The following is an 11473-nucleotide window of genomic DNA, read 5'->3' on the forward strand; positions in this document are numbered from 1 at the left end:
CGAGCCACATGTGGCTCTTTGGCCCCTTGAGTGTGGCTCTTCCACAAAATACCACGGCCTGGCCGAGTCTATTTTGAAGAAGTGGCGTTAGAAGAAATTTAAGTTTAAAAAATTTGGCTCTCAAAAGAAATTTCAATTGTCGTACTGTTGATATTTGGCTCTGTTGACTAATGAGTTTGCCGACCACTGACCTAGGGAAACTAACTCGAGAGCTTAGTTTTTATCTCAGTAAAATGGGTGTGTAATTACTAGGAAGGTTCTGGTGATTAGATTCAGACTTGCTGACTTGAAAGCTTCTAACAATTATCTTACAGTGTTCAGACTTACAGACAGTGGTCAGGCCCTCTGTCTTCACCAAGTTGTGTGATCCTGGGCAAATCACCCAACCTCTCTGGACTTTGGTTTTCTCGTCTAGTCTAGTGACGCGGTGATTGTTGTGGTGCTGGGATTAGTAGGACCCGTCTCAGAATCTCCTCAGACTTTGGAAGATGAATTTCCAAAGGTTGAGAAACAATCCACCCATTTATGACATTTATAATACATTTGGAAATTTGAACACTGACTGGATAATTGTTGATATGAAGGAATTATTAACCTTTTTGTGTGTAATAATGGTGTTTAAAAGTTGGAAACAATATCCCCTTCCTATTTTCGGGTTCCATACTGCAGTATTTTTGGATAGAATGAATTTACAAAGAAAGGCAGTGTGAGCACCAGCTAGACGTCTCTGAGGTTGTGCAAGCACGAATGTCTGCTTTGTTTCTGGCACTGAAGGGTGCTTACTGCGAGTTTCCTTCATGGAGATGAACTGCGGTGTGGTCCTGAGAAGCTGAAGGGGAGTTGGGACAGAGACTGCTGTGCCTGCGTCCAAGTCCTGAATGCATTCTTGCCTGTGGTCACCAGGCTTTCCTCCTGCCTGGCCATATCTCTGTGGCCACACTGTGGCCGTGGCGGCCCCTGGGAGTGGGCTATTGTCAGGTGTATTACTAACCAGGACAGAGGAAGCGTCAGTGCATAGCCTGTCTTTGGGCGGGGTGAGCACGTGGGAGGTGTATCCTTTCCGATTCTGAATGTCAGACCCTCCTCACTCCTCCTCTCCCGCCCCTCTGGCCTCCCCTCTGTGCTGCTTTTCCAAGGTGAAATCTAGAGAAGCGTGAGAACCTTGGTGAGAAAAGGCCAGCTCTCTCAACCTTCCTTCATTCTTCCTGAGCTGTAAGGCTCAGCAATTCAGGGCATCCTCCACAACACATAAAGCATGGGGAGACCTGAAAAAGGATTCGGCAGCACAAGCGTGGAAAACTTCTCTCAGTGCTGTCATCCTTAACATTCACCTGGTTCCTTTCCTGCATTTACCCTGTCCTCATGTGTAATAAGAGCTCACCTTTGTAATTAAACAAGTTTACTCTCGGTGATTTATGCAGCTTGTCTCATTTAACCTCACAAGTGCCTGGGACGGGGGGCGGGTGCTATCATCATAAGATGAGGAAAAGGAAGCTCAGAGAGCATGGTCACTGGCCCTAGAAAGTTGCGGGGGTCTCCTAGTGCAGCATCCATGCTGTGTGAACCATTGGCTGCCAGAACGCACGTCCTTGTGCACCCAGCTTTTTCCCTATTGAGAGTCTCTTTGGCATAAATTCTCAGGCATGGGGTGAGGGGCCGGAGGATCTGGAAGTGTTAACTGGCCAAGTTCTGACCCTTGTTCACTACCTCTCCTGCCGTAGCGCCTGCCTCCAGCTCCCTGAAGACACACATGAGGTTGGTGATGCTGCTGCAGGGAACCCCGGGCACATGTGCTGTCCTGCTGAGCTGTCCACTTGTCTGAAGACCCCTTTAAGACACTCATTTTTGCCTCTCTGCCAGCTGTCTTCGGGGTTGGGCCTGTGGGTCCTGTGAAACTGTTAGGCTAAGTGACATGGTGCCAGCAAGGGGAGCATCGTCCTTCAGCATCTACAGGTCTGGTTCCCAGAACCACCGGCTCCTCGGCAGGTTGGGACATTGGCAGATGACCAGTACTAGCTGTGACTTGCCCCGGGCAGCATTTCATGAAGGAGCCTTTTGGAAGTCTGTGCTACGCTATGCCAAGTTGAGAGGAGACATCCTTGTGGTCTAGGGCTGCAGGGGTTCAGATTGCGAGCCCTTTGCTGAGGGCCAGGGTCATCCTGGCCCACCAGCTGGCTGGTCAATATTAAAAGGACTTGTTTTGGACATTCTGCTGCCTTCACTGAGTAGCATGGGAGAGTGTTCCCCATGCCGCTCCCTCACAGGAATCACATCAGTAGTCTGCTGCGACTGAGAATTCCTAACTCAGATCCATGAGAGGGCAGAGCAAACTGGGCTGTCCTCTCTCAGTCCCTTTGGCCACTGTACATGTGGAGAGCAGCAGTTGCTAAGAGATGAAAACAGGCCCCCTTTTTTATCATGGGTTGGGCACTTCCTCTATGCAGAAAGCCTGCGGGTCCAGAAAGGTTGAAGAAAACCAATGATCAGCAAAGGAAGTAGCTTCAAGGATGAGTCAATAAGTCCTGCTGCTAAAACGATTTGGGCTTAAGGCTTTGCCTCTCGATCCTAAGGAGCTGCAGAGTCAACTGGAGATGAGAAGAATTTGCAAAGTCAGGGGGAAGAAAGCCCCACCCCCAAAACCTTTCTCCCTAGTGGTTGGAGGTGAAACAAGGATAACCAGCGAAGTTAACATCTGGGCCGTCCCAGGAAGCCTAGGCATTAAGACTACAAAGGCCGTGCTTCTGTGTTTCTGTTTCTGTTTCCCATGCAATTTGCCTTTTTGCTCAGAAGTGGGGAATCACTGGCACTTACGCACCTGTGCAGCACTCCTGCTCTTGGTGCCAGCCTGAGCCCGGGAGGAGCAAGTTCCTGGACAAGTAATTGCTGAAGATGTAGCTTGGAGTCCCTCCTTCCCCCCTCACAATACTTTTGTACAAAGGTAGTTTTAGATTTGGCTTAGAACACATTGTCTACAGCAGCCTCCCTTCCTTTTCATACTCTAGAATGTTTCCAGCTATGGTGATGAGTCAGGCACCCAGTGGGACTCTGTGCAGTATCTGTAGGCAGGGAGGACCCACAGCATGCCATGGCTGGAACTGTGGTCCAGGGTCCTGACCCAAACCAGACAACCTGCATTCAGTTCAGGAGTGTCACCCTTCCAGTCTGAGTGGCAGCCAGGAGGGGTGCACAGTGTGCAGGAGTCGGGAGACAGATCTGGGCATGTGTAAGATAGGAGTGGAGAGGGCATCTTAAACATCATGCCTTGACTCCCGCAGAGCTGGTCTCTGGTGACTCATAGAATGGCGCTATGTTCTTGCATCAGCTGGTAGGTAACTGCTTTCTGAAATTCAGGAAGCATTTAGTAAGTTTGAAGAAGATATGAAATCTGAAAGAGGCATCCATAGGTCAGGGGATTGATAACTTTACAGGTAGAATAATAACATACCAACAGGACCTGAGGATAGTGGGACTGTGTGAATATGTGAAGCTTTTAGTAATCATTTGGGACAGGCAGAGGGTCCTGAACAGCCATTCGTGACGTAGCAGTGCCGCCTAGAGAGCGCAGGCAGGGCTGCTCCTGAAAGATGCTGGCTTGGTGTGTGCTGGGGCCAGAGCAACAACTAACACACCTTCCTGCTGTCATGCAAGTCCTAGTCCTTCCCACGGATGACTTCCTGAGGCTTGGATTGCATACCCCGAAGAATGCCAGACTGGAGAAGGGGAGTTGTAAGGACATGGATTCTTCACCTCAGAGGGACAGGCTAAAGGGAGACGTCGTTGAAGTCCATAGAGTCATGTTCCCCCGTTCCACATGTCTTCTCCAACCACACTGCTTGAAATGTAAAAGGAAGCTTCTACCCATCATCTAGCAGACCTGGGTCTATAACCTCAGATAGGATACTGCTGGCCAAAATGTAGAAGGATCAAAAAGGCTTTGGGTAAATTCTTGGATGATAGATGTATGTTGATGCCCTGTGGGAGAAGATGGAGGAAGACCTTCTGTCGGTTCTTGGGCCCCCCCCCAACAAGAACAATCTTGGGCTGGATGGTTACAGACTGAGCCCTGTGACGGTTCTGTTCACATTAGTAAGAACAATTACAGAAATAAAAACAATTTTGCATCGCTCCAGCTCGTTTCAGTTGGCTTCTTGTGTTTGTTCTGGTAACTACCCAGGAAATAGAAGCTAAGATATTGTGGTAATGCCTGAGTTCATCTCATTGACACCCAGTGCCATGGGGTAGGTACTGTAATTCCTTTAGAGGTGAGGAAATTGAAGCACAGAAAAGTCACACAGTAGGAAGTGGCAGAAGCAGGACTAGAACCCAGGCAGTCTGCTGCCAGTGTCTGTTCTACTATGCACTTGCTGGGGTTCTGAGATGGGAGACCAGAGTGGAGGTTAGCCCAGGAGGTGAGGAAACGGTGGCTTGGCCTTCATGTGACCCTTTTCGGTTTACGTCCCACCAGGTCTACAGTGATTGCTGCTGGCATGGCGGGACTCTTGACTGGGCCTGACTCAGTAGGTGGGGTTCCTTGCCCTTGGTCCTGAGAAATTGAAATCCCTTTTCACATCCTATACCTCCACCCCCTCCAATAAGTAATGAGGTGAATAAATGAATTCCAACCACCAGATTATTTGTAAGCTAGTATTCAAGAGGACCTTTCTGCCGACCCTTAAATTCCAGGCCCCTGTGCTTTCATTGGAACCCTCTCTGGATGGAAGCCATGGTGTGGTGGGCCGTGTGGGTCCTGTACAGTGGGCTCATCTGTCACCATCCGTGGTGGAGACTCAAGGTGTTCTTTCCCTCCCTTCCAAATCTAGTCTCACTGACTTGGGGGAGTCAGATGAAGTGAGGGATGAGGACTAGGTGTTCAGATGATAGCTGTCTTAAACTTCAGGAGTGGAGGGACAGGGCCATAGCAAATTATGATGCAGAAAAATCTTTGGTATCTTTAGCTCCCTTTTTAAATTTTTTGTAACCCTCACCTGAAGATATTTTTCCCATTGAATTTTCAGAGAGAGTGGGAGCGAGGGAGAGAAACATGGATGTGAGAGAAACACATGGATCATATGCGCCCCAGCCAGGGTCGGGGATTGAACCTGCAACCCATTTACGTGCCCTTGACTGGGAATGGAACCCTCAGTCAACCCTTCAGTGTTCAGACCCATGCTCTAACCATTGAGCACACCAGCCAGGGCTTAGCTCCCTTTCTTTTTTTTTTTTTTTTTTTTTTAAAATATATTTTATTGATTTTTTACAGAGAGGAAGGGAGAGGGATAGAGAGCCAGAAACATCGATGAGAGAGAAACATCGATCAGCTGCCTCCTGCACACCCCCCACCGGGGATGTGCCCGCAACCAAGGTACATGCCCTTGACCGGAATCGAACCCGGGACCCTTCAGTCCGCAGGCCGACGCTCTATCCACTGAGCCAAACCGGTTTCGGCTTAGCTCCCTTTCTTAAAGCATGTTAGGCTTGGTGGTTGCAGGAAGCAGAAACCATTCACCACCCAAATTAGTTTGTAAAGGGAACCTTCTCCCAGTAGGCGTTCTCAGACAGGACCTGACGGTTTCTGCTCCGGCCTCATGGCCCCTGCTGCCGAGGGACCAGTGTGGCCCTGTTTTACAGGACTTCCGCTATAGAGCCCTTCGTGGACGATGGCCTCCTCTCAGTCCCTGACTGCGCAGCCCACTATGTCTGGGCCTTACGCTTGCTCATCCAGCTGAGTCGTTCTGACAGTTGGATTGAACGTGGTGTTGAACTCTGACACTAACTGTGGGACCAGCTGTGCTCCCCTTCAGTTCTGTCCGTGTTTGGGCCACAGAGCTGGCAGTTCCATCATCTGGTCCATGTGTACACAGCGAAGATGCCTGTGTCTTGTGGGTTGTCATTATGTAATGTCTCTTTACCTGCTAATTTTCTTGACCCTGCACTTTATTTTATCTGACATTCTGATGTCAGCTCTGATGTCAATCTCTGTCTTTTAATTGGTGTGTTTAGACTGTCTCCATTTAATATAATTATACAGGGTGGGGCAGAAGTAGGTTTACAGTTGTGAGCACGTAAAACACAGTTTATTCTTGTATTTTATTTGGTAATTATTATTTTCCATACAAATAACTGTAGACCTATTTTTGCCCCACCCTGTAGCTATGTTAGGGCTTACGTCAGCCATTTTAGTTTTTGTTTTCGGTTTGCTTTCGTTTTTTTCCTGCCTTCAAGTGCCTAACTTGAACATTTTTTTAGGATGCCATTTTGATTTATCTGTAGTGTTTGTTTGTTTGCTTTTAATCCTCACTTGAGGAGTGAGGATATTTTTTCCATTGATTTTTAGAAAGATTGGAAGTGGAGAGAGAGAAATATCCATGTGAGAGAGACACATCAATTGGTTGCCTCCCACACGGGCCCCAACTGGGGATAGGGATTAAACATGCAACCCAGGTACATGCCTTTGACTGGATATCGAACCCGTGACCCTCCAGTGCGCAGGCCAACACACTAACCACTGAGGCATGCGGGCCAGGGCTCTGTAGCATTTTTTTAAAAATATATATTTTATTGATTTTTTACAGAGAGGAAGGGAGAGGGATCGAGAGTTAGAAACATCTATGAGAGAGAAACATCAAGACGCTCTATCCACTGAGCCAAACCGGTTTTGGCTTTGTAGTATTTTTGAGTGTCTGCTTGTTTAGACAGCTTTTAGTGGTTGCTCTAGATGTTGCATTATGTATACATGAAACTTACCAGCCTACTGGTGTCCACACTTACTAGTTTGAAGTGTAGAAGCCTCACCTTCCTTTCTGTTCCTTTACCCTCCCCCATTTCTGATATAATTGTCTGTATGTTGCGAAGCACATTAGACAGTGTTATAAGTTTTGTTTCAAATGTAATTTAGAAAACTCAGGAGAAGGAAAATCTATTGTATGTACCCATATTTTTATTCTTTACAATGTTCTTCCTTTCTTCCTGATGTTCCAAGATTCCTGCTTTTATTATTTCCTTTCTGTTTAGAGAACTTCCTGTAGGCAGTCTTATTGAGGTCAGCTGTCAATAAATGTTTTTAATTTTCCTTCATCTGGCAATGACTTAAATTCCCTTTTATTACTTAAGGATGTCTTCACTGGATATACAGGGTGCCCCTCAAAATGTGCACATGCACTTTGTTTTTTTTTGTTTTTCTGTTTCTAATTTTTTTTTATTAAGGTATTATATGTGTACATATCTTACCATTGCCCCCCCACCCCACTCCCATACATGCCCTCACCCCCCCAATGTTTTGCATCCGTTGGTTACTCTTATATGCATGCATGTAAGTCCTTTGGTTGCACATGCACTTTGAATAAACAAAGGCAGTGTTCATTAAAATACATTTCATTTTCAAAATTGAACTATCAGCTGTTAGAGTGTGTATACATTTTTTGGGACACCCTGTATATAATTCTGGGTTAACCATTCTCTTCTTTTAGCACTTGAAAAATGTTAGCTACATCCTTGGTTTCTAATGAGAAATCTATCATTCAAAAAAAATTTTTTTTCCCTATAGAAAAGGTGTTGTTTCTTTCTTTGTGCTTTCAATATTTTTTCTTAGCTCTAAAATAAATAAATCTCATTGAGAAAGGTTCTTTAAGAGATCTGTTATCTAACATAATCTAATCTGAAGGTAAGAAAATACTATATACTCAGACACGTAAGCATACAAACAGGCCTTACAGCTTTGCCTTTAGAATTTCAACCATATGTGAAGAACACACAGAAAAACAAAACTCGGGTTTGAACATTTCAATGAGCCATTTGTTCTCTTCCCAGTGGGTCTGAATGCTTAATTGATTTGAGCTCACGGTGCCCAAACAGAAGAGCTACAAACTAGGTGCTCCGGTCTTTCGCCAACAGCAGCACGACCTCTGTAAACCAGCACATCCCTTTGGTCACTCCTCCCATGGCTCCCTCACCCATCTGTGTGTCTTGTCTGATTGGTGGCACCTAGGTCGGTCACATGGCTGCCCGGGACAGCAAGGGTGTTTGTGAATATGATTTTTTCTAGCTTTTGCCTTGGGAAGATGGTTTATAATTTAAGAGAGGACCAAAGCGAAGGGGCCCAAATGACTTGGAAGAATGTTGGGTAGCCAGACTCCCTGCACACTCCCTGGGTGTTCGTGATCACCTTCCCTCGTTCCTCGCTGGTCAGTGGAAACCTCTTCAGGGGTGGGGGGCAGATTCATTTCTCTCCCCTCTTCCCTCTGTCTGACTTAGACTCCAGATTCCACTGTGTCCGATGTGACTTCCCCCTGCCTCCTGTACAAGCATAAGCTTGACCAGGCCCGACAATGGGTCAAGGAGCCTGCAAGGACTGCCTTGAACTGCCGGCACTGTTTGCATACAAACCATGCTAGGCTTTTCCTAGAGAGCATCAGTCCGCCTCCTTGGTCCCAGTTCTTGAGAGCTTGTTTGGAGGTTCTAGCAGGGGAGCGCAGCTACTCGTACACCCTTGACCGAAGACTGGTCCTCTCCTCTGGGGGGAAGGTCATCCTCTTCAACCAAGCACGCAGCTTCCGGAGGGACACACATGGATCGGTGAGGGAGGAGGGGGACACCCGCCTAGCCAGCCAGAGCAGCGAATCAACGCTGGCAATCAATAGGGTGACAGATGTCGCAGCCAGATCGCTCTCACATCCGTGGTCCTAGTTCTTTAATGCAGCCGAACTCAACTATTTCCTGAAAATTCCGGAGTGATTCAAATTTCCTACCTGGTAAGCCTTCCTGCCCTTATCACAAATCAGAGGCCTGTCTTCCGGTTGGGACAGAGCCCTTCACTTCCCAGTGAGAGGAAGCTCGGGGCTGTGAGCTCCTTGCCCTCAGGGCTGTTCCCATCCAAAAGTGAGGGAGTAGAGGTGCTGTCCCCCAAAGATCAGTACCCTTGCGTGGGTCATGGAGGCTGTTATGCTGGCCTGTTTGGTGGCCCCCAGCTCAGCACAAAGTCCAGTGAGTCCTCTCAGTCACTGCTGATGTGGCAGGGCAGCAAGCTCAGCCCCACACCATCAGCCGTCCAGGTGTCCTTCGTGGTGAATATCCAGAGTCGCAGGCGGCCAAGCCGCGACTAGCTTGTACCGCCGGAAGATGGCTTATAATGTCAGCTAGACGTGGCTCTGCCGCCTGGGACTGGATGTTCACCACGAAGGACACCTGGACGGCTGATGGTGTTGGAGTGGCAGGCAGCAAACATTGTGTCAGCTGGCTTACACTCAAAGAGGGACTCCTGTGGACGGTTCTGGGAATGCTTCAGACTCCTAGGAAGATTTGGGGTGCCCAGGACATGCAGCGTCTCCTGGACCATCGCCATAACTGACTCCGCTTGATGAGCCCAATTAGGTCGTGCCGGCCCTGGCAGGGGATAGGTTGTGCTGGACCTTTCTGGAGGTGGTTGCGAGCAGTCTATTGCAGCTACACGGATGTCAACAGTCACAAGAGCGTGCGATCATCATGACCAAGGCTCGGGCATCTGCGTGTGAAGTGGAGCATATCTCAAGTCTACAGCCAGGTGATGCAAATTCACACAAAGCCAGGCAGGAGCTGTTACCGGTTCAGAGCTTTAACACTAGGAATCCTACGGCAGCAGCCCTCCAGGAACTCAGGCAGGAGACGTAGCATAGGGTGGCAATCCAGGGCTGGGCAGCACTGGGGGGCACTGGACACAGAGGCTGGACTCAGCTAAAGACAGACTGGGTCACTGTTCGCAGCCCCATTTGTCAAGAACAAGTTTGCAAGTTACTTGGAAGGCTGCTGTGGTGACCCCCTTTTCCCAAAAAGGGCAAAGTGTGTCCCTGATAAGGATACCAGTCATATTGGATTTGGGCCACATCCTTATTTATTTTTAATCCTTACCCGAGGATATTTTTTCATTAATTTTTAGAGAGTGGAGGTGGGGGAGAGAAACATTGATGTGAGAGAGACACGCTGGTTGGTTGTCTTCAACACCACCCCCCCACCACCACCACCACCAGGGATCGAACCTGTAACTAAGACACATGCCCCTGACCTGAATCGAACCCGGGACCCTTCAATCTGAGGGCTGACGTTCTATCCACGGAGCCAGGTGAGGGCTGGGCCACATCATTATGACCTCATTTAATCCTAATTATCTCCTTAAAGTCCCTAATTCTAAATACAGTCACATCTGGAAGTGAGGGCTTCACATATGAATTGGGGGGTGGCAGGGTTAGGTCAGGGCTCCCAGCTGCCCACAGGACAAAGAGGGATTTGGAATGATTTCATTCGTCATCTATTGCTTCCCCCACACCCAAGGCCACAGGCATTGCAGCTTACAAATGAGACTGCAATTGTCCCATTTCCACTCTACCCTTGGTGTCAATCACAGACCAGTCCTATCCTCACAGCCAGGAGGAAAGACCACTTGAGGGGAGGGGGGCGGGGGGGGGGGGCGGGCAGATCCAGCCTACCTGGATTTTCTCCAGAGAAGTTGCCTCCCTAATTAGTACCCAGGCATTCAACTCGGTAGCACACGGGCAAGTGATCCCACCCAGGTCCTGCTCCCCCACAGCCTTCCTCTGGGTGGGAAACCACACAGCTCTGCACGGGACCTGGGGCTGAGGTGTGGCACTGAGGCCAGGCCCTCAGACTGTCATCAGGCAGTCACCAGCTAGTCAGCATGGCGGAGCTGGCAACAGAGCTGGGGCTGCCTTGGCAGACATTGCCAATCAATGGCACCACTTTCACACTGAGGCAGCTCAAAGCTGCAGAAAACAGTCAGAGCTGGTACCTGGGTCAGGGTTAGGCTGAGTCAGCCAGATACGTCACATGATGGAAGTTAAGAAGCCGCGAGGTGAGGGCAGGGCAGGCTAGGCTGGCCACAAGGACCGTGAACAAGCCGGTGATGCACATTCATCCAGGGCTCATTTGCCAAGCACTGTCACTAGAGGGTGCCCATAGCTCTTGATGCAGGAATCACTCACCTCCATGCCACAGGTCATGGGGTTCTGGGAAGTGTTTTCGTCTGATGTCACCATGTGGTCCACACACACACACTTCCTCAGAGGGATACTTTCTCGGGAACACAGGTAGCACAGGACAGACCAGATCCTCCTGAAAATGTGTCCTGGAGCTGCGCCCGCTGGGAGGGGCACAGTGGGGTGGCGGGGGGGGGGGGTACAGGGCTGGGAGCGATGGTGGTAGTGTGCTTCCACGCTGCTCAGGCTGGGAGCCAGGGAGGAGGGAGGGCACCTCTTATTTGCAGCTGATTCGCTGAGGATGTGAGTGCTCTCACTTTGGCCCTGTTCAAGCTACCAGTGTGGCACCACTAAACGCTGACCTGGAAGAGATGAGCCATGGGGAGCCAGCGACAGCTGAAAGCACAAAGACTCGGGCCGAGTCCTTCAGGGTTGGGGACAAATGGGGCCAAGTGGGGACTGTAGCAGATGGGCAGGTACACCCGTCCAAGGGGTAGCAGCTACTACCCAGC

At 49.1% G+C, this 11473-nt stretch overlaps 1 protein-coding gene across 11 annotated transcripts in view; it reads left to right on the forward strand.

Annotated features, from left to right (window-relative positions):
• The window catches only part of KANSL3 (KAT8 regulatory NSL complex subunit 3), a 41188-nt gene extending 37063 nt beyond the window's left edge, over positions 1 to 4125 (forward strand). For all 11 annotated transcript variants that reach the window (XM_080685046.1, XM_080685051.1, XM_080685056.1 and 8 more), the window contains one exon: positions 1722 to 4125. In XM_080685046.1, the coding sequence (XP_080541172.1) occupies positions 1722 to 1742 (21 nt within the window). In that variant the 3' untranslated portion in view covers positions 1743 to 4125. The remainder of the gene's footprint in view (positions 1 to 1721) is intronic.
• The last annotated feature ends 7348 nt before the right edge of the window (positions 4126 to 11473 follow it).

The sequence above is a fragment of the Plecotus auritus genome (assembly GCF_963455305.1).
Source record: "Plecotus auritus genome assembly, chromosome: 8".
NCBI lineage: Eukaryota > Metazoa > Chordata > Mammalia > Chiroptera > Vespertilionidae > Plecotus > Plecotus auritus.